The sequence below is a fragment of the Culex pipiens genome, chromosome 2 (assembly GCF_016801865.2).
Source record: "Culex pipiens pallens isolate TS chromosome 2, TS_CPP_V2, whole genome shotgun sequence".
Classification (NCBI taxonomy): Eukaryota; Metazoa; Arthropoda; class Insecta; order Diptera; family Culicidae; genus Culex; species Culex pipiens.
The window spans coordinates 214651614-214673076 of NC_068938.1; the positions used below are offsets into that span (position 1 = coordinate 214651614).

Below are 21463 nucleotides of genomic sequence, written 5' to 3' on the forward strand. Positions count from 1 at the left end.
TAAATAAAGATAATGAATTTATTTGTCAAAAATATCGAAAAGGTAGCGTTCATTAATTACGGGACACAGAAGAGCTTTATCCTATACTGAAAAACAAAATCACCCTTTTTCAACTTCACCCGTAGTTACCACACTCAAATTCAAAAGTATCCTTTTTTCAAGTTCACCTGTCGTCACCGTTTAGAGCATCTCCACCGGTGCGCACATAACTAAGTAACTATTTTGTTCACCCACAGCGCTACTATTTTAGTTTAGTCACCCTTCCCACACCGGTCGTTGATAAAACGGGTTGATAAAATAGTCACTGCCAAAAGGGTACACTGTATTTAACTGAAAATCGCACTTTGCTTAGTTCGTTTTCGAACTTTTTCATACGATTTTTTCAGTTCGACTGCGATTACACAAAAAAGTGTATTCGTAGTTGAACTGAAAAAATCGTTTCGAGAAATTAAAAGTGCAACATGGAGTTAAACTTTCTGTCAAGCTTCTGTGAAGTTTACCATGATAGTTGCAAAAGTTTAACTCTATGTTACCGGCTCACATCTCTCTTTTTAATTTCTCGATAGGGATGAGGTGTGAAAACGAACTTAGCAAAGTGTGATTTTCAGTTACAATGTATCGAGATGTACTGATTTTGACATACCCTTTTAACCCTTTCAGGCCTGAATTTTCAAAAAAATATTTTTTTTGTCAATGATGGGAAAATGATTTTTATGACCATACGAAAATTATAGGCTAGTTTTGGAAATTTTGATATTTGGGTCATATATGACCCATCAGGCTCGAAAGGGTTAAAAGGGTGACGCCGAGTGAACTTGAAAAAAGGATAGAAAGTATCCGTTTTTGAGGAAAAAAGGATAGAAAGTACCCTTTTGAGGGATACTTCTGATTTTGAGTGTACAGATTGTCAAGGGAAACAGATTGGCCGATGCAAAATAAATCGGCACTGGTAACGTATGTTTTGCGCTTGCAACACTGCCAGTTTTGGTGGGCGTAAAGGGCGTTTGGATCTGTCAAACATTGGCCAATCTGTTTCCCTTGACAATCTGTAGTCTCCCTTATAACTCCCTAACAAACAAAATCACCGTCTCCTAGCGAAGCGAAGTTGCTGTGAAGCTTACCAATGCAACCGCAGTCGAGCAGTTTTTGACAGTTCGACATAAGAAATACATTGTAGAAAAAAGCGGTATACGCACTTCGGAAGGAATCGGTCAAGAAAAAAAACAAATGGGCAGCAGCGGCAGCGCAAGCAAGCCAGAGAGGGTGAAGAAAAGCCCCAAGAAATTGCTCCCCTAGTTGCTCCCTCTTTTTTGTTCTGCTGTTCGTAAAGCTGTTTCTTGACCTTCCGATCTGCATACTAGCCTTAAGGATTAAGGCTTTTCAAAGAGTACCACCGTACCTAAAATGACCTAATGGACATGACACCAGGAACAAATTTTCTTCAAATTTCTGAAGCAAACTATCACTAGCACCATCTACATTCAAGTTATTGAAGTAGCATCGAGCGATTACGCATGGTTTCTCAAAATGTCTTATGAAATAATTAATTAAAATATTCAGCATTTGTATAATACTAGAAACAGTTTTTTGGCATTATGTTTGTCTTTATGATTCTAGGTAAATAATTAATCCTTTTTAATTTAATTTAATTTGTAATTTATTGGAAACGATATCCTGTTAGCATAACACTTTATATCAGGTTAAGGAAGGACGTTGTGATGATTACTTTAGATCCAAATAAACGAAACAAATTAACACCAAGATCTAGTTTTATAAATGACTTCTCAAAGCTCTTTTGAATGCTGATAAAGTTGGTCTGACCTTAACTTCTGTTGGTAGATTGTTCCAGCTTGAGATCCCAGCTATTCCCGAAATTGACAAAAAAAATATTAAAAATGTATTTTTATTATAAATTTATACGACCATTTCAAAAATTGCCCATGGTTTTGAAGCATTAGCTGACTTTGTTTACGTTTGAAACCACGTGGCGCGATGATTTTGACATAAGCGTTCTCGCTTGCGCAGATTTGCGCCAAGAAGAAGTAAAAGAAAACATGCTTCACTTTTTGAAACCCCGTGTCATGTCCGTTCGTCCGTGGTTTAACTCCATGATGCACGCACACACTCTCACTTTTAATTTCTCGATACCGTCATCGGGGGGCGAATCGGGACTACAGTCTGAATAGGGACAGCAGGTTTTAGAGCAATTAAAAGCTTGTAATTTGGAAATCGATATTCAAATATTGTGCAGTAACAAGTCTTAAACAGTTGTCCCGATTCGCCCCAGATGACGGTACCCATATTGCAACTCTTATGGTTCGGCAAATGTTCCTCCATCGGAACACCCCGTTACGTAATAAAAGAAAGCTCCTTTCGTGGATTTTTCGTGCAATCTGTGCAAAATTTTACACAGATCTTTGTTATCTGGATTTTGCGTGTAGAAAAAGCACATTGTGCTTTTTTTTCTCAAACGTACGAAACGCTCTCGATTTTCCTTCGGAAGATTTCTGTTCCGTGGCCGTTCCGAACATGGATAACGTGGACCAAGTTGTAGGCGGACCGGCGGAGGCTTCGCAACCGATACCGGTGGTTGAGAAGGAGGCTGAAAAACTGTGAGTTAATTCTAAACAGAATTTGAACGAACTTTTTACGTAGGTGCCGCAGGGGGGAATAAATCGATTATTGCGAAATTATTGTAATTAAGAATAACTGTTTCGTAACCAAATCGAGCCCTGGAAAGGGCTATTTAATGTTTCATGTTGACCGAAATCTCAAAGAATTGCTCTGAGGGTTTGTTCAAATATTACGTCCAGAGATTTTCGGAATTTTAGACCCCCCCTCCTCCCCCTGTCACGTCGTGTCATGTCCGTTCGTCCGTGGTTTAACTCCATGATGTACGCACACACTCTCACTTTTAATTTCTCGATACCGTCATCGGGGGGCGAATCGGGACTACAGTCTGAATAGGGACAGCAGGTTTTAGAGCAATTAAAAGCTTGTAATTTGGAAATCGATATTCAAATATTGTGCAGTAACAAGTCTTAAACAGTTGTCCCGATTCGCCCCAGATGACGGTACCCATATTGCAACTCTTATGGTTCGGCAAATGTTCCTCCATCGGAACACCCCGTTACGTAATAAAAGAAAGCTCCTTTCGTGGATTTTTCGTGCAATCTGTGCAAAATTTTACACAGATCTTTGTTATCTGGATTTTGCGTGTAGAAAAAGCACATTGTGCTTTTTTTTCTCAAACGTACGAAACGCTCTCGATTTTCCTTCGGAAGATTTCTGTTCCGTGGCCGTTCCGAACATGGATAACGTGGACCAAGTTGTAGGCGGACCGGCGGAGGCTTCGCAACCGATACCGGTGGTTGAGAAGGAGGCTGAAAAACTGTGAGTTAATTCTAAACAGAATTTGAACGAACTTTTTACGTAGGTGCCGCAGGGGGGAATAAATCGATTATTGCGAAATTATTGTAATTAAGAATTAAAGGCAGTAGGTCTTGTAGGTTCGAGTGATAGACAACGAAATGAATAGATTTATTTCTGCACTCCAAGATCAGCTTCTCCTCGACATTCTCGCGCACAAAGTGGTGCCGAATATCGATGTGCTTGCTCCGGGGCGACTAGCCGATCTCCTTCTCCGCGTTCCATACCCGGCTGGCTTGTTTCAGACCGTACAGCGCCTTCCGCAGCTTACAGACTTTCGTGGGGGCACCTGATTCCGTGAATCCTTCCGGCTGCTCCATGTAAATCTCCTCTCCTCCCAGGTCACCCTGCAGGAACGCCGTCACTGCATCCATCTGGTGCACCTTGAGATCCAACTTGGCAGCCAACAACATCAGGTAACGGACGGTAGCGTACCAGACTACAGGTGAAAACGTCTCACTGTAGTCGAATAGCCCTTGATCACCAAGCGGGCTTTGTAGCGCTCAACAGATCCATCCAAGTTCGTCTTGAGTTTGTAGACCCACTTGCAGCGTAGAGCTTTCCTCCCCTTCGGCAGATCGGTTAGTTCCCACGTCCGATTCTCCACCAGCGCTCCGAACTCCGCATCCATCGCACGTTTCCACTGGTCGCTGTCGTCTCGAGCAATCGCCTCACGGTACGTGTCAGGCTCGACCATCATCAGGGTGGAACGGTTCTGGTTGGGTTGGGAATCTTTTTTCAGGAAGGGTACTGCACGCATAATCTTTATACTTTCCTGGGGGCACGTGCTCCTTACCACTTCCTCTTCAGCAGCTGGACCGACCTCGATCGGAATACTTGGCACGATTAGCACCATTTCTTCATCTCCGACCGCAGGCTCCGTCAAAGCACATCGGTCCCGGTCGACTTCTCGTCCAGAAGATGACGTCTCGGCTTGTCACGACGGACTTCGTCCTTTGGCTGTAGACCCTGTACGCCTTCGAGTTGTCGCTGTAGCCGACGAAAATGCAAGGTTCCGACTTCTTGTCCCACTTCGTCGTCGCTCCTTCGGTACGTGCGCCATGCATAGATCCGGTCGCTTGCCCGTGAACTTCTCCTCCGGTGTCACCGACAGTCCCTTCGCCGGTGATCCGTTGATCACGTGCTACGCAGTTGCCACTGCTTCCGCCGAAAATCTCTTGTCAAGGCCAGCGTCGAACAGCATGCTTCTTGCTCTCTCTACGTACGTAAGGTTGCATCTCTCAGCCAGACCGTTCTGTTCCGGATTGTATAGAACGGTCTTCTCGTGGTGGATACCAGACTTGCGCAGGAACTCTTCCATCTCGCGGTTCACGTACTCACGACCGTTGTAGGTACGAATCCGCTTGATCCGCTCACCTGTCTGGTTCTCCGCAAATGCCTTGATGTTTTGAAATGCTTCCAGCACATCTGTCTTCGACTTCAGGAAATAAACGACAGTCCGGCTGGCATCGTCAATGAAGGTCAGAAACTAGCGTCTGCCTCCAATCGACTCCGTCTCCATTGGGCCGCACAGGTCCGAGTGGACCAGTTCCAGGACTCCTCCGTCCTTCGTGAACTCCACACGAAAACCTTTCTTGCACACTTTACTTACAGAAAGCAGGTTAATCGCCAGGTCCGGAACGCACATCACGTCGGTCATCGTCAGGTCCCGGATTTCTCCATCACAGTCTGCTTCCAGCTTGACGGAACCCTTTGCGACGACGGCGACCTCCGCGTTGTTGGCTACATTGATCTTGGCCGACACACTCGATGGGTCTTGCAGGATCGCTTCGTTTCGGCACATGTGGGTTGTCGCAAAGAACGAAATCGCATTCCCCTTGTGGTTGCCAGACTTCTCCTTGCTCTTCGCGCTCGTCCCGTTCGTGCACTCCGACGCGTAGTGTCCCAACTTCTTGCAACGGTAACACTTGACGTCAGACTTCTCGACGGGTTTCTTGAACTTTTGCTGCCGCTGCTTGCTGTAGAAGGCGCCCTCGCTCTCGCTCGAGCTCGATCCTGCCTCGACCTTCACCTCCTGCATGATCGTGGCCTTCACCTTCTCCGCCGTTAGCTTGACCCCGGACGACTCCAGTCCAAGAATCATCGGCGCGTACTTCTTGTGCAGGCCCTTCAGCAGCAAACTCGACACCCAATCATCGTCGACCTTGAAGCCGACTTCCGCCAGCTGGTTGCAGGTCACCATGACCTCGCTCACATACTCCTGGGTTGACTGGCAGATGATCTCTTACACCTTCTCAGCTCCCACCAACCGAATCCCGGTCAGTTTTCTCAGGAGACCGGTCCTCCGGGTGGAACCGCTGTCCTCGAACGTATTGCGTAAGATGTCCCAAGCTTCCCTCGCTGTTGCCGCATTCTGGACCATGCCGCGCAGCCCTCGGTCCATGCTGAGGCAGATAGTCGCCAGTGCTTGCTCCGAGGTATCCGCGTCCACTTCCGGTTCTCCTTCTAAAGGATCCCGTACGGCGCGCCAGGTCCGTTCCTTGATCAGGACCATCTTCGTGGCAAACGCCCAGGAATTGTAGTTCTCCGAACCACGCAGCACCTCCTTCACCGGCAGCGAAACGGAACTTCCGGGTAGCCTTGGACCGCCAGGTTGAACCGCCGCCACGCCTCGTCCTCTTTCGTAACCAAAAATAGCCCTGAAAAGGGCTATTTAATGTTTCATGTTGACCGAAATCTCAAAGAATTGCTCTGAGGGTTTGTTCAAATATTACGTCCAGAGATTTTCGGAATTTTAGACCCACCCTCTACGTTTAATATGGGCTGTCACAAAGTCCGCCCCCCCCCCCCCCCCCCTTCCCCTTTTTATGGACGTAATTTTGAACAAACCCTGAAGCTTTAAACATTTTTAAAAGTTGGTCTTTAAAGGTTTTAAATTATTTTTAACACTCAAACGCTCGGGTAGTCATTTGACCCCTATTTTTTTATAAAATATTCATAAATTTTGGTAGAATTGACCAACTTGATACTTCCGGTTACAAAAGATCCTGATTTGTCTATATTTTTAACTGTCAGACGAGGGACAAATATGGTCCACTTTTACCGGAGATATTCCGGATTCCGTTGGGGTACCTCAGCCCTCTTATATAGGTTTTTGGTCAATAGAACAAAAACCTTTTCACAGAGCAATGCCGGAAATGATGCAAAACATCAAAGCATCATTCTAATACATCATCCTGCATAGATCCATGACATGGTCAAGACCATCGGGCACCGAAACAGGTTACAACCGGGAACGGTTCACTGAGCTGCATCCACATTGGTTAATTCTACCAAAAGTTATGATTTTTTTAAGAAAATCAAATGACTACCCGAGCGTTTGAGTGTTAATCCCAGAGCAAATAGAGCTATCTAAGCCCGATCTCACACACACTAGCACACCTATTGTTTTGCTGGCTGGTACAAAATTTAACCTCACTTTTTTTCGTGTACGTACACGCAATACATGCGCACGTAGATAACTCTATGGTGGTCCATTTTGAACCCACGCTCTCTTTCCTTCAATCAATGATTAAGAGTTTGCATTTTATTGGTTTATTTTTATGTTCCAGTGACGCTGACGATGAACAACTGCCGGCTTGCGTAAACGAACTGTCCACGGAAAAAGTATTGCTCGTTATCACGACATTGTTCGAGAACGTTGACGGCAATGTTGGTGTAATAGTGAATGAAAATGAGTAAGTATTTTGAAAGCATGGGAAAATCAAAATAACAGCGCAATTTGTTAAAGCCTAGTTGCAGGGTGGCCACTCAAGTCGGGAAATCGGGAAAGTCGGGAAAAAGTCGGGAATTCGCCAAAATCCACGAAAAATCGGGAAAAAGTCGGGAATTTGTGATTTTTTGTTAAAAAGTCGGGAAAAGTCGGGAATTCCAAGCATACCTGTTTGAAAAATATTTTCAAACTCTTGAACAATTTTAAAATATTGTGTACACCTTTGAAATTTATTTCTTCCATTTCGTCTTTAGTATCGAACTTTAAATTTGGGGTTCCTTTCCTGATTACAATCTATATGAGAACGAAATGACTTTTTACGACATAAGACTTTAAAAATCCTAATAAATTTCAAATGATAATTGTGGCATGTATTTGACCCATTTTTTTATGAATAAAAAGATTGTTATTTATTTTTGACTAAGTTTATCGAACAAATGATTACATAACATATAACTTCAAATAACAACAAGGCCAGCGTATAGTTATGATTCTGATTCTGTTTCATTTTGCCAAATTGTTTGAATATTTAAAAAATGAATCCAACTTCAGTTTGGCTTAGTTATTATGTGTGGTCAATTTGTTTGAATGTTCATTCAGTCATTTCAAATATCGTTTCCAAATGTTTGATTCCCTTAAACTTTTGTGTGATAGACTATAGATAAAGCATAGTTTTCAGTTTTCGGAAAACTTAATTATCGAAAATAATACAATCGTTTTTTGTTCTTAATAACAAAATGAAAAAAAAAACTGGTTTACGCTTTAATAATATTTCAAAATCTTGAATTCGTAAATAAGACTGATAAAAAAAATTAAATTAATATTTTTTTACTTACAGATATGATGAATGAATTTACGAAAATATTGTTTTTCTGAAGTTTTACATCTTTGTCCGATTTGTATTCTCAAAATTCAAAATTTGTAAAAAGTTTAAAAAGCCTTCACTTGATAAGAAATTTTTTAATAAACGTTATACAATGTATTCTCAATAGCTTGTAAAAGATTTATCATGTTTTTTTACGGGAAAAATTTGGCTTGAATAAATTAATAAGAATTTGTGTGAGCTATAACAAATAAGTTTAGAGAACTTTTTTTTATAGAAACATTCGTATGAAATAAGTGATGTATTATGAAGTGTTGTCAAACTGAATTTTTCATTAACATTGAACATTTAAATACTGGCACTTCGATAAATCGAAATTGATTCATAAAATTAAATATCAAATATCAAACATCTTTCAAACGAATTCATAGATATTTTTAAATTCTTGGAAATAATGTTCTTATAGAGAACATTACTGTAATCGAGTGAAGAGTTATGAAAAGATTTGATAAAAAAATATAAATATAAGAATAAAATTTAAAATTTTGTTATCTTTAATTTTTTGTCATCATCATTTTCATTACCAGTTGAAACAAAGTATCAAAAAAACTTTATGTTTGGTTATTTTAAAATAAAAATTTAAATTATGGGTATTGTTACGCATTCGGTTATTTTTCAAAGTCTGATGATTTATGTTTTTACTCAAAACAATGCTTTTATTTTTGAAGGTTTTAAGAATTTATTATTGGAATTTAAGTTTTTTTTACTTAAACAATTTGATTTTTTTTTTAGAAATTTTGTCCGACGGTTCATATTGACTTGTTATAAAGAGTTTTTGAAAGGAAATAATTCTTCAGATAAGAAATACTTAGTTTTTGAGGTTCTGGAAAAGTCGGGAATTTGAAAACGGAATTTGAGTGGTCACCCTGTAGTTGACGTCATTGATTAATGACGATTTCCATAACTTTACAAGGAATGGGATAATCGTTTCCAAAAAGTATCAACACATGTATGGTACTATTCTGAACATCTTGTTGAAGGAATTTTGTCAAAATATTGATAGAGACGCAAAATTTATTACTTTGAACGAAAAATCATGGCAATGTTTATAGAGAAGTGGAGAAACTTTCATTTGAAAAGTAACTGCGGGTGCTCTGGTGTTTTGTTTACATGTAGTGGAGGGTGGGAAACCTGGTGTTTTGTTTACGTGTCGTGGAGGGTGGGAAAAGGGGCTCTGCGAAAACTTGTTGGCTGTCAGCTGAAATGTTGAGTGTTGTAGTGTTGGTGATTGTTCACCGTGTTTGGTGATTGTTCACCGTGTTTGGTGATTGTTCACCGTGCGAGCTAAACATAAACTGTGAATGTGAGCTTTATGCTGAGATACCAAAGTGGAGGGCAAGAGGTGTTTTTATTGTTTTTTATGCACGACCCCTAGGATACACCGTAAGTAGCAAGTTGGTTTGACGATGTGGTCTATATTGAAGTGACGTTCCTTGGGGTGTCCCCGCCGGAAGTGGGAGACAACATCCTGCCTTCTCAATCTTTGCATAGCTTTGCATAGCATAGCTTGGTTACGGAGGCGATGATTTTGTACGGCATTCCTCCTAAACCTCCCTACACTAACTTTTTGTCCTGCAACTGCTCGACCCAGAATCCCCGGATGTCTCAAGAACCGGTAAATTATGGACCTTCACATCTAGATTGTGAATCCAGACCAGATCCGATACTACAATAATTGAAATTGATAAGTTATGTATTTAGGATCATACAAATCTGTGTTTGTTGTGGAATTGTGTTCAGAGACATCAGAAACATAATTTTTGATCCATTTTGAGGATTGTCAGGTTAAAATTCACTAAATTATAACGAAAAATTAGTGTTTCTAAATATACGTCGGAACTTGCAGAAAACACTACATTCGCCCCTCGTGATTGGATGAAAACACAAGGGCGGAAACTCAATTTGGTTTGTTTTGATTGATGTTTTTTTTTTTTTTTCATAGCTTATTTTTATTAGGTCCTTTTAGGTGCTGTGACCAGGTTAGGACCGAGGATCAAAAGGTACAAAAATAATAAAAGAAAAATAAAAAAAAACTGTAACTGATTCAGATGATCATTTTTTCGTGCCATGTGTCAGCAAGTGTGCGATCACATCGATCTGTTCCTCGGGTGTCTTGCACTGCCTCAAGCGAACTCTGTACTCTCGGTAAATGGACCAAAGCTCCGACTCGCTGTACAGCTTCGGTTCGCCTTGATCCTCCTTCGGGGTTGCACCGGCGCCGGCGCCAGTATTATCTGAACTTCTTCCTGCGGGACGAGGATGCTTTTCTTCCGTCCCAACGGACGGCACCGCTCCAGGTAGCGGAGGAAAATCCGCCGCGGTGAACGTGGCTCCTGCCGGAGTCTGCTTGTCCTTCTTCCATGCTGGCGGCTTCAGCGTGGACGCCTGCTGCCTCGACTGGATGAACTGCGCACGTTTGGGACAGCTGCGGTCCAGACCCTCGTGGGATCCAGAGCAGTTGACACACTTCTTGGCTTCCGTTTCTTCTGCTTTGCACTTTTCCGTGCTGTGGGCACCCCCACAGCTGCTGCACCTGGGCTTGAGATGGCAGTTACTGGTTCCGTGACCGAACTGCAAGCAGTTCTTGCACTGGGTCACGTGCGGTTCTTTGTTCCGGTAGGCCACCCACCGGACGACGACTGGTCCCACTTTCTTTACCTTGCTACTCAACTCCTTCAGACTGGTGTGACCCTTGGGGAAGAGCACGATGAAAGGCGTCTCATCGATGGCGGGAAGCTGCTGCTTCCGCCTGATGGCGTGTACTGCCAAGACGTCCAGCTGATGTTCCGTCTTGAGCAGCTCCTTGACGTAATCCGGTTCCGCGTTCGGGAGACCTCGCATTACTACCCGGTGCGGTCTCGCACTGCGCTTTCCGTGCGTGTAGAACTGCACCTTGTTCTTCTTCAGGTGGGCTTGCACCGTGTCGAAGTCGTCGCTCGAGAAGCACGTAATTTTGGTGCCGTACCGCGTCAGTTTGTGTTCCGGCTGGACATCACATGTCGACATCACCTTCGCAAGGCGGGCGAAGCTCGTTTCTTTCACCACCAGCGGCGGCTGCTTCTTCTCCCCGGCCGAATTGCCGGATGCTGGTACCACAGGGGTGGTTTTTTCTGCTGCTGGATTCGCATTGTTATTGTTGTTGCTCTTCTCCGCTAGCGGGCTGAACTTGTTGTTGCTGAGCAGTTTCTCCACTTCCTGGCCATCGCCGACGTTGATCTCCTCGTTAGCCTTCCTGCGCCGAACCTTGATTACGGGACGAAATTCGCCCCCGCCCTCTCCTCCTCCTTCGGAGACTTCCACCTCCATGCCCGTCGCCGCCTGCGTTTTGGGTTGGAACCCGTCCGGTTTCTCCCACACACTTTTCTTCATGGCCGCGTTCCAGTAGAACGGCCTTCCATCCTCGGTTCTATGCTCCGTCCACTCACTCTCCGCCGTCGCGGCCGCCGCCATGGCCGTCGGCGAAAGTTAAAAAAAAAACACCGTCAAAAACGCGCTCAAAGGACACACGTCTGCTCTGGGCAAGCTGTCAAACTGGAATCTTTGATTGATGTTGTTGATTAGCCCTTTTGTTTTTTGCTTGTAAAACTACGTATTTTCGGAATTTTGTGATGATGGAGGGTGTTTTAGAATCAGTTTTGTTCGCTTTATATGATTCTGACAAAAACTCAGTTTGTTTACATCTGAGGGTTTCGCCCTATTGAAAAGTTGTTACTGAGTTGAACTGGTCGGAGTGTACTATTTCATTAGCAGATCTGCTTCTAGTTGTAATGTACGATGCTTCCAGTATTTTTTTTTAATTTCCTTTAAATTTGAAATACATCATAGGTTTCTTTTGTATAAATCTGCGATTAGTTACATTTTCTTATTTAATTAACTCATAATTTAATTTCTCCGGGCGTTGCTTGTTTGCAATATGTTTAGGTTTAAAAATCAAATAATTTGGATTTGCTTTGGATTTGCGTTCAACTGAAAATTACAAATTACCAGCGCACACAGGGTGGGACAATATGAGGCCGTTGCCGCACCATCCTCAGAGATTTGTTCTAAAATTGGTCGTTTCAAATTCAAAAGTTAAAAAAATCGAACATTTGAAAGTTTAAAAAAAATCTGAAAATCTAAAGTTGAAAGATTCTAAATTTTGAAAATTCTGAAATTGTGATAATTTGAAATGGTTGATTTCTTAATTTGTTAAATTCTTATTCTAAAATTCTAAAAATATTGTAAACGTTATTTTAGTAATGTTCCCCCTCACTACTCAGCATCGCCAAACAACACGAACCCGAGTTCCTTCACTACGGCTACCACGTGGTACACCTGTGAAGGATTTATGCTCTGTGTGGCAGTGAAGTTCACTCGCTCGCGTGCTACGTGCTCACGACCTAGACCATTTCCATTTCGTGTCGAACAGAAATTGTTTGCTTTCGTGAAGGCCGCGAATTTGGTGCGGATTTCGCGCGGTAATAATTTTGATTAAAAAAATATTGAGAGAGATAAAATTACTTTCAACTTATAAAAAAAAACAAAAGTCAAAGTAGTAGACATAGAGTTTTCTATATCCGTGTACGTACTAGAGATCCTAAATAGGGTCTCTTAATTGTGACATAAACAAATTATTTCGCAAATTTTGAAAATGACGACAAATTCTGTCATCAGTCTGTATCAGTGATCAAGAAGAACTCTTTCGTAATTGTTTTGGGTGGTTCTAAAAAGGACCTAATTTCTGAAAGATTGAAGATTATTGAATTTCTGAAAAGAAGATTAAGTTATGAATGGTTATAAAGTTCTACGCCCTGGCATCCCAAGAAAACAAACGTCTTGGACGACTTATAACACTGGAGGAAATTATATACAACTTATATACAATTTATAGACAACTTACAAACCCAAGGCGACAAAATCCTTAGACAACTTGCAACCCGGGGGGAAACCATTTATAGACAACTTACAATCCCAAGTTGACAACATCCTTAGGGCATCTCCAGCGCTGGGGTGCAAATCAAATTTGCACCCGGCTCATGTATTCCGTGATTCAATTTATTCTGCCATACCTTGTTTTTTAGCCGTACTGCACCCACCGCGTCTACGAGAGGTTGACAAATTGTGCCATTCCGTATACTAGGCCACTAAGCCAGCGGATGGACGGACTTATGTGGGGGGTGTGTGCTGGGGTGGAGAGAGGGGTACAGGATTTTGCTTGTTGGTGGGGGGGTGGATGGCAGAGTGGTGTTTGCAAGGTTTTTGGGTTGGAGGTTTTAGGGGTGATTGACGTGGGTTTTTGGGACTTTGTTGGGTTGGAGGGGAGTTTTGTGGAGTGAGTTTGGTGATTTAAATGGGGAGTAAGTGGGGTGGATCTAAGTTGGGGATGAGTGTGGGGCAAATGTGGAGATGTTTTTTTTTTGGATTTTTGGGTTTTTGGGTTTTTGGGTTTGTTTGGGGGTTTTTTGGATTTTTGGTATTTTTGGGTTTTTGGGATTTTTTTGATTTTTGGATTTTTGGATTTTTGGATTTTTGGGATTTTGGAGTTTTGGAGTTTTTGGAGTTTTGGATTTTTGGGTTTTTGGAGTTTTTGGATTTTTGGATTTTTTTGGATTTTTGGATTTTTGGATTTATTTGGAGTTTTTGGAGTTTTGGAGTTTTGGAGTTTTTGGATTGTTGGATTTTTGGATTTTTGGATTTTTTTGGGGATTTTTGGGTTTTTGGATTTTTGGAATTTTGGAATTTTGGGAATTTTGGATTTTTTGGAGTTTTGGATTTTTGGATTTTGATTTTGGATTTTTGTATTTTTGGATTTTTGGATTTTTATGGATTTTTGGATTTTTTTGGATTTTTTGGGTTAGTTCTTTGGATTTTGGATTTTCTTGGGATTTTTGGATTTTCTGAGATTTTTGGGTTTCATTTATGGGACTTTTTTGGATTCTGGATTTTTGGATTGTCTTAATAATTCGAAATGGTTGCATTTATTGCGAAATATTCAATGGGTTTCGGGAATTCAAAAATTTGGGTTTTTATTGGATTTTTGTAATTCTTGGATTTCTTATGGATTCTTGGGTTTCTGGGTTTTTGGGTTTTAAATGGGTTTTAAAATTTGTGTTATTTGGGTTTTTTGGGTTTTTTGGGTTTTTTTAATTTAAAAATTTAAAAATTTAAAAATTTAAAAATTTAAAAATTTAAAAATTTAAAAAATTTAAATATTTAAAAATTTAAAAATTTAAAAATTTAAAAATTTAAAAATTCCAAAATTCCAAAATTCCAAAATTCAAAAATTTAAAAATTCAAAAATTTAAAAATTTAAGAATTCAAAAATTCCAAAATTCAAAATATCAAAATATGTGGGATGACTGTATTGGACCTTTTTCGTGGACTGGCAACAAACCGAACGGCCCGAGTTCCCCCTGGGATGTTCCGGGACATTGTGTGACGTGTAGCCCTCGGAACTTTCCAACTGTCGCGGCTTGCAACAGGCTTTGACAGGTTGCGCTCGTATTGTAGAGTAATTGTCATCATTTAACATTTTCATTTTTAGACTCGAACGCGGAACGCTGTTGAAAATCACCAGGGCTGTAAAGAAAAAGGATCGTTGCCCGGAATGGGTCAAAGGAGAAATTTGTTTGTTTCTGTGCAGTGGGGTGAACAATTGGGCAAATGTGCTAAAATTCCCAGAGTTTATTGAAGCCATTTGTCCAATGGACCGAGTAGCCGTGGCGGAGCAGCAGCGCACGGATGTGAGGATGTTCCAGAACTTTTCAAAAATGGCGTATTGCAGATACTGTCCGCATGCAGGAATAAGTTTCCGATACCATCTGGAATTTTTTCCGGGAAAAACATGTATGCACAGAGACTTCTGCATCAGGTGCAACAAGGTGTTTACCTGCGACCAGTTGATCGTTCCGCACTCGTGTCTTAAAAGTTTGGTCCATTCAATCGAGCTGATCGATCCGACCAAAAGAGCTGCACTCCAATTTGCTTCACTTCTACCTACAAACAATCTCCTGGACCGTGCTTGGAAGGCTACAACTATGATTAACCTCAGCAACCACACCCGCGACATCAACTGGAAGGATGTTCCAGCAGGGACTATCTTCGTTGTCATCATGCCTTGCTGCGCGAATCGTGAGAAAAAAATTCCAAGGCTTGATTTGTATGAGAAGTTAGAGTACAAAAATTGCGTCAACGACTTCTTTGCATCCGGATATAAATGTGTTTGGACGGAGGGTACTAAGAAAGTTATTTCAATAATGTTTCCGAAGTGCTCAGTAGTGATGGAAACTAATCCAGAAGCTGGCGGAATCCAGGAAGCCTACCAGGAGTTCCAGAAGTTGGATGGACTATACCTATGTCCTGACTGCTCGTACCGATCACCAAAACTTGGTATGATGAAAAAACACAAGAAGAAATACAAAAATTGTGCATCAATGCCACGCTGCTCAACCTGCCATCGACTTCTTCCATGCTCGTCCAGTGGTCGTCATATCTGTAGAAAAGTACCTGACGAACGTAGAGACTGTGAGCGATGTGGCCGTGTTTTTAGTAATAACCATGTACTAAAACGACATCTGGCACACAATGGAGTAATGTGTAGTTTAAACAGCATGAAGCAGCGAGAAGGCGAGGGGCAGGTTATATTTACATTTGAAATCCCATCATTGCCTGATTGCCATACTCCAACGGGCTTCGAGAATGCGCTACTCCCCAGCCCTGCTTGGCAGAACCAGGACGCGGCCGATGATGGTCAGCCCGAGATGGTCATGCCCGAGAGCGAGGAGCAGGAACTGCAGGAAGAGGCAGAGTCGAAGCTCAAACACGAGGTCATCAGCGCCGCCGACCTGGCCGCCGCCACCCCAGTCAACATCATCCGCACCGATGTAATCGCCGCGCCACATCCGCAAACTCAAACCCCCGCCGCACCCGCCAGCCTTCCCAAGCACGAACCCGTCGGAACGCCAGCAACGACGCCCGCCAAAACCTTCGTCGAACAAGTTGAACCGACTTCAGTCGAGTCGGTCAGTTCGAGCCAGGTGACGCAACCAACGGATCAGGGCAAGCAGACCGAGGAAGAGCACGAGACTTACGAGACCGAGGTGTACGAGGACGATAACGACGACTCGGAGATTGTGTACGAGATTCAGAGTGCCGCCGCCACCCCAGTCAACATCATCCGCACCGATGTAATCGCCGCGCCACATCCGCAAACTCAAACCCCCGCCGCACCCGCCAGCCTTCCCAAGCACGAACCCGTCGGAACGCCAGCAACGACGCCCGCCAAAACCTTCGTCGAACAAGTTGAACCGACTTCAGTCGAGTCGGTCAGTCCGAGCCAGGTGACGCAACCAACGGATCAGGGCAAGCAGACCGAGGAAGAGCACGAGACTTACGAGACCGAGGTGTACGAGGACGATAACGACGACTCGGAGATTGTGTACGAGATTCAGAGTGCCGCCGCCACCCCAGTCAACATCATCCGCACCGATGTAATCGCCGCGCCACATCCGCAAACTCAAACCCCCGCCGCACCCGCCAGCCTTCCCAAGCACGAACCCGTCGGAACGCCAGCAACGACGCCCGCCAAAACCTTCGTCGAACAAGTTGAACCGACTTCAGTCGAGTCGGTCAGTCCGAGCCAGGTGACGCAACCAACGGATCAGGGCAAGCAGGACCAGGACAAAATTTGGAAGAGGACTCGGAAGAAGCGCGCCAAGACCGGTGTTCCGATTGCTACTGCGACCGACTTGAGCCTCGCGGAGAGCAAACTGGTATGTTATAAGATATCTCTTTTCTTTGAAGTTGCCGCCAATATTTTTTTGTTTTTGTATTTTTTTACAGAGCATATCAACGCACGCTCGTAGCCTCTTGCGATCGCGCTCGGTGATCCCGCAACCAACGGATCAGGGCAAGCAGTACGAGAACGATAACGACGACTCGGAGATTGTGTACGAGATTCAGAGTGCCGCCGCCACCCCAGTCAACATCATCCGCACCGATGTAATCGCCGCGCCACATCCGCAAACTCAAACCCCCGCCGCACCCGCCAGCCTTCCCAAGCACGAACCCGTCAGAACGCCAGCAACGACGCCCGCCAAAACCTTCGTCGAACAAGTTGAACCGACTTCATTCGAGTCGGTCAGTCCGAGCCAGGTGACGCAACCAACGGATCAGGGCAAGCAGACCGAGGAAGAGCACGAGACTTACGAGACCGAGGTGTACGAGGACGATAACGACGACTCGGAGATTGTGTACGAGATTCAGAGTGCCCAACCGGGCAAAGGTAAGGAGTCCCACTCGTAGTCCTGTTCAAGGCTAATTCAACCCGTTCTTTAATCTGTAGACACCAAAGAGGATCTGCTCGGCAAAACCAAAATGGTCTGCAAAAGCCACAACGTGTCCGCTTCGATGACCCACATCGGACCCAAGGAGGAAATCATCTTCGAAATCACCGACGCCAACACGGTCGTCGCGAAGCGCAAACACGAGGTCATGAGCGCCGCCGACCTGGCCGCCGCCATCCCAGTAAAGATCATCCGCACCGATGTAATCGCCGCGCCACATCCGCAAACTCAAACCCCCGCCGCACCCGCCAGCCTTCCCAAGCACGAACCCGTCGGAACGCCAGCAACGACGCCCGCCAAAACCTTCGTCGAACAAGTTGAACCGACTTCAGTCGAGTCGGTCAGTCCGAGCCAGGTGACGCAACCAACGGATCAGGGCAAGCAGGACCAGGACAAAATTTGGAAGAGGACTCGGAAGAAGCGCGCCAAGACCGGTGTTCCGATTGCTACTGCGACCGACTTGAGCCTCGCGGAGAGCAAACTGGTATGTTATAAGATATCTCTTTTCTTTGAAGTTGCCGCCAATATTTTTTTGTTTTTGTATTTTTTTACAGAGCATATCAACGCACGCTCGTAGCCTCTTGCGATCGCGCTCGGTGATCCCGCAACCAACGGATCAGGGCAAGCAGTACGAGAACGATAACGACGACTCGGAGATTGTGTACGAGATTCAGAGTGCCGCCGCCATCCCAGTAAAGATCATCCGCACCGATGTAATCGCCGCGCCACATCCGCAAACTCAAACCCCCGCCGCACCCGCCAGCCTTCCCAAGCACGAACCCGTCAGAACGCCAGCAACGACGCCCGCCAAAACCTTCGTCGAACAAGTTGAACCGACTTCATTCGAGTCGGTCAGTCCGAGCCAGGTGACGCAACCAACGGATCAGGGCAAGCAGACCGAGGAAGAGCACGAGACTTACGAGACTTACGAGGTGTACGAGGACGATAACGACGACTCGGAGATTGTGTACGAGATTCAGAGTGCCCAACCGGGCAAAGGTAAGGAGTCCCACTCGTAGTCCTGTTCAAGGCTAATTCAACCCGTTCTTTAATCTGTAGACACCAAAGAGGATCTGCTCGGCAAAACCAAAATGGTCTGCAAAAGCCACAACGTGTCCGCTTCGATGACCCACATCGGACCCAAGGAGGAAATCATCTTCGAAATCACCGACGCCAACACGGTCGTCGCGAAGCGCAAACACGAGGTCATGAGCGCCGCCGACCTGGCCGCCGCCATCCCAGTAAAGATCATCCGCACCGATGTAATCGCCGCGCCACATCCGCAAACTCAAACCCCCGCCGCACCCGCCAGCCTTCCCAAGCACGAACCCGTCGGAACGCCAGCAACGACGCCCGCCAAAACCTTCGTCGAACAAGTTGAACCGACTTCATTCGAGTCGGTCAGTCCGAGCCAGGTGACGCAACCAACGGATCAGGGCAAGCAGACCGAGGAAGAGCACGAGACTTACGAGACCGAGGTGTACGAGGACGATAACGACGACTCGGAGATTGTGTACGAGATTCAGAGTGCCCAACCGGGCAAAGGTAAGGAGTCCCACTCGTAGTCCTGTTCAAGGCTAATTCAACCCGTTCTTTAATCTGTAGACACCAAAGAGGATCTGCTCGGCAAAACCAAAATGGTCTGCAAAAGCCACAACGTGTCCGCTTCGATGACCCACATCGGACCCAAGGAGGAAATCATCTTCGAAATCACCGACGCCAACACGGTCGTCGCGAAGCGCAAACACGAGGTCATGAGCGCCGCCGACCTGGCCGCCGCCATCCCAGTAAAGATCATCCGCACCGATGTAATCGCCGCGCCACATCCGCAAACTCAAACCCCCGCCGCACCCGCCAGCCTTCCCAAGCACGAACCCGTCAGAACGCCAGCAACGACGCCCGCCAAAACCTTCGTCGAACAAGTTGAACCGACTTCATTCGAGTCGGTCAGTCCGAGCCAGGTGACGCAACCAACGGATCAGGGCAAGCAAGACCAGGACGAGGCCGAAAACCTGCAGCCCCTCAGCTCGTATTCCCGTTGTGAAAAGTACCCCTGGTACCATGGCTCAATCTCGCTAAACGCATCAGTACGACTGCTCAGTTCTGGCATCAACGGAAGCTTCCTAGTGCGCGATAGTGAAAGCTCACCTGGTCAGCGCAGTATCAGTCTGCGGTACGAAGGACGCGTCTACCACTACCGTATATCTGAGGACTCGAATAGAAAAGTGTACCTAAATGCAGAAGCTAAATTCAACACACTCGCTGAGCTAGTCCATTACTACAGCGTCCTGCACAAGGGCCATGGACTGATTACGGCCTTTCTATACCCGGTACCAAAGGAACAACATCCCACGGTGTTCCCCTCGAGTCCCGAGCCGGACGAGTGGGAAATATGCCGGACGGACTTCATGATAAAGCAGAAGATAGGCGGTGGTCACTACGGTGAAGTGTTCGAAGCAATGTGGAAACGGTGCGGTAAAACGGTGGCGGTCAAGACGTCGAAGGACCCAAAGGCGCTGATCAAGGAAGCGGCCATAATGAAGGATTTGAAGCATCCAAACCTTGTACAGCTGATGGGTATGTCTAAATATATGCTTTCACCTTTGCTGGAAACTGTACCAACTTGTTTAATTACAGGTGTGTGCACGCGCGAACCTCCGTATTACCTTATCATCGAGTCGATGAGCCACGGTAACCTAGTCGACTTCTTGCGCTCGGCGGCGGCGGCCGTGCCACTGTTGTACATGGCCACTCAGATCGCGTCCGGTATGAACTACTTGGAGAACCGCAAAATTATCCACCTCGATCTAGCGGCACGAAATTGTCTTGTTGGTGATAACTACCTTGTCAAGGTGGCCGACTTCGGACTGGCCGTATTGATGCAAGACGACTCGTACTCGGCCCATACCGGCGATAAGTTCGCGATCAAGTGGACCGCCCCGGAGGGCTTAGCGCATAACAAATTCAGCCCTAAATCGGATGTGTGGGCGTTTGGTGTACTGCTGTGGGAGATTGCAACGTACGGAATGTTGCCGTACCCAGGGATCGATCGGACCGAATTGTACCACCAGCTGGAATCGGGCTATCGGATGGAGCGACCCCAGGGATGCACGCAAGAAGTATACGAGCTGATGCGAAAGTGCTGGCAGTGGAACTTTCAGGACAGGCCAACCTTCAAAACCATACTCCACGACTTAGAACACATGGTGCAGGCGGAACAGCAAAAACAAGTCGACGATAACAACAATAATGTCGAGGTCGAGGTGGTTGATAAGCAGGTTCAAGTAGAACAACAATTGAACAGTTGGGTCAGAAGTAGCGGTAAACGAGAACATGTATGTGAGTGTGGAGTTACAATGAAAAAAAAAGAGAACTTGAACGAACATATAAGAAACGTCCATTTAGGCATAAAATCATACGTTTGTTCGGTGTGCGGACTAGCAGTAGACTATAGAACCAGCCTAAATCATCATTTAAAAACCCACACAAAACCATACGCGTGTGAATGGCCCAGATGTGGACGAAAATTTAGCCAGCTGCAACAGAAACGCCGGCATGAAAAAGTGCACGTGAAAGGCGAGGAGGACGACATGGACATGGATGATGAGGAGGACCTCAGCGCCACCACCACCAAGGAAACCGGCGACGGCAGCTCGACGGTCACAAACGACGATCTGATCCAGCGGCAGAAGGCCATCGAAAAGGGGGAAGCGGAAGAGTCTGCGACAAAAACGTCTACCAAGAAAAAGGAGGACAAGAAGGAAGAAGATCTTTCGGGCAGTAGCAGCAGCCGACAAGAAGGAAAGGACGAAGAGCTTGAGCCGTCGAACAAGAAGGTTCAAGTCGAAGCCGGAAACGCCAAAGAGAAGAAAGAAGAGCCAGTTGTGGAGGAGGCGAAGCCGGATTCTGTGCCGGAGGAGAAATCCTAACCAGAACCGGAAAAGCCTAAGCAAGAAGATAAGCCAGCTGTCGAAGAAAGCGTCAAAGCAGAGGAAGAATCGCCAAAGGAGGGCCGGGCCTTATGAGACAATTCTAGATTTCAATGTTATTAAATATATCAAATACAAACTTAAAATCAATATTGTTTTACCCTTA

The 21463-nt window shown here is 45.1% G+C and overlaps 1 protein-coding gene across 1 annotated transcript; it reads left to right on the top strand.

The window, feature by feature from the left end:
- The first annotated feature begins 3053 nt into the window (after positions 1-3053).
- On the top strand, positions 3054-21463 carry LOC120431441 (uncharacterized). Its single transcript, XM_039596560.2, has 9 exons — positions 3054-3393; positions 7002-7127; positions 14569-16795; positions 16866-17307; positions 17368-17852; positions 17923-18367; positions 18428-18913; positions 18974-19945; positions 20006-21463. The coding sequence occupies exons 1-9, from the start codon at positions 3095-3097 to the stop codon at positions 21295-21297; spliced, it is 6774 nt and encodes a 2257-aa protein (XP_039452494.2). The 5' UTR covers positions 3054-3094; the 3' UTR covers positions 21298-21463.